The sequence below is a fragment of the Leptonychotes weddellii genome, chromosome 8 (genome assembly GCF_054177405.1).
Source record: "Leptonychotes weddellii isolate Sample4059 chromosome 8, ASM5417740v2, whole genome shotgun sequence".
In the NCBI taxonomy this organism is placed as follows: Eukaryota; Metazoa; Chordata; class Mammalia; order Carnivora; family Phocidae; genus Leptonychotes; species Leptonychotes weddellii.
The window spans coordinates 80,219,695-80,221,538 of NC_138376.1; the positions used below are offsets into that span (position 1 = coordinate 80,219,695).

At 39.5% G+C, this 1,844-nt stretch overlaps 1 protein-coding gene across 1 annotated transcript in view; it reads left to right on the top strand.

The window, feature by feature from the left end:
• Nucleotides 1-1,138: 1,138 nt before the first annotated feature.
• LOC102733289 (elongation factor 1-alpha 1-like) overlaps nt 1,139-1,844 on the top strand; it is a 3,401-nt gene continuing 2,695 nt past the window's right edge. The window contains exon 1 of the mRNA XM_081829363.1: nt 1,139-1,838. Within this exon, the coding sequence (XP_081685489.1) occupies nt 1,216-1,838 (623 nt within the window). The 5' untranslated portion in view covers nt 1,139-1,215. The remainder of the gene's footprint in view (nt 1,839-1,844) is intronic.

Here is a 1,844-nt window from a genome sequence, read left to right on the forward strand (position 1 = left end):
ATATCAGAAAGACTGCAGGGGCCAATAGTCTAACAGAGGAAAGAAGGCAATATTTTGGAGGACAGACTGGAAAACTGCCTTCATAGGAGCCAGCATTCAGGAAACTACTAGGAAACGTTCTCTTAAAACTTCAGAGAAATTGTCCATTATAAGCACACATGAGTGATGATCCTTTAAATATTATGACATCTATACCAAGAGGCTGCATATAAATTGGGAATATCTGACAGGAAACATTGAAGAATATCAAAATAAAATATTCAAGAAATTATTGGATAACTTTCAGGGTAATGCAGTTACTATAGATAAGAACATAGGTTTTGCCTGCACCCTGGGGAAACATGCTGAAGAAATCCGTGGAATTAGGACTCCAAGGACAGGTATAGCAAGGACGGGACATATTAATGGGACTCAAGAATAATAACAGATTGTGTCCAGGCTTGGGTTAGATAGTGGTCTGATGAGTGGGATCATCTATTCCAGAAGGTAAGGTAGACAAAATGTGTTTGAATAGGATGCCTTTGACAGACCCCAAACTCACTGATTTTGAATCTCTCACTATGGGAGATACCACAAGAAGTAATCTAGATTGTAAAGGAATGTATAAGAAAAAGAATGATCTGATCCATAAAGCATTGAAAAAGAGAAAAGAAGGGACAAAATTCCAACACACAGAGCTAGCCCACCCGTGTTACAGAAGGAAAGGGACCAAATTAACACAGCAAAATGTTATTGGACCTCCAAAAATTTTCTCTTCCACAAAAGCACTGAGTAAACTGGTAAAAATTGTCAGAATCACTTCTTTGGCTAAATTTATTCCGAAGTATTTTATTCTTTTTGATGTTATTATGAATGGAATTGTTTCTTGATTTGATTTTCAGATTGTTCATTGCTAGGGTATAGAAATGCATTGATTGTCTTATACTAAGTTTGTATCCTGCAACCTTGCTGAACTTGTTTATCAGCTCTAATAGTTAATAGATTTTTTTGTAGATTTCTTTGAATCCTTAGGATCATGTCGTTCTGCAAATAGAAATAGATTTTCTTCTTCCTTTCAAATCTGAATTCCTTTTATTTTTTTAATTTTTTTAAAATTTTTTTGCCAAATAACTCTGGCTAGAACCTCCATTAGAATATTAAATAGCAGGCTTTTTCGCAACGGGTTTGCCTCCAGAACACAGGTGTCGTGAAAACCACCGCTCAACCTAAACCAAAATGGGAAAGGAAAAGACTCACATCAACATCGTCATCATTGGACACGTAGATTCGGGCAAGTCTACCACTACTGGTCATCTGGTCTACAAATGTGGTGGGACCGACAAAAGAACTATCAAAAAATTTGAGAAGGAGGCTGCTGAGATGGGAAAGGGCTCCTTCAAGTATGCCTGGGTCTTGGATAAACTGAAAGCTGAACGTGAACGTGGTATCACCATCGATATCTCCCTGTGGAAATTCGAGACCAGCAAGTATTATGTGACCATCATTGATGCCCCAGGACACAGAGACTTTATCGAAAACATGATTACAGGCACATCTCAGGCTGACTGTGCTGTCCTGATCGTTGCTGCTGGTGTCGGTGAATTTGAAGCCGGTATCTCCAAGAATGGGCAGACCCGTGAGCATGCCCTTCTGGCTTACACCCTGGGTGTAAAACAACTAATTGTTGGTGTTAACAAGATGGATTCCACTGAGCCACCCTATAGCCAGAAGAGATACGAGGAAATCGTTAAGGAAGTCAGCACCTACATTAAGAAAATTGGCTACAACCCCGACACAGTAGCATTTGTGCCAATTTCTGGTTGGAACGGTGACAACACACTGGAGCCAAGTGCTAACATGCCTTG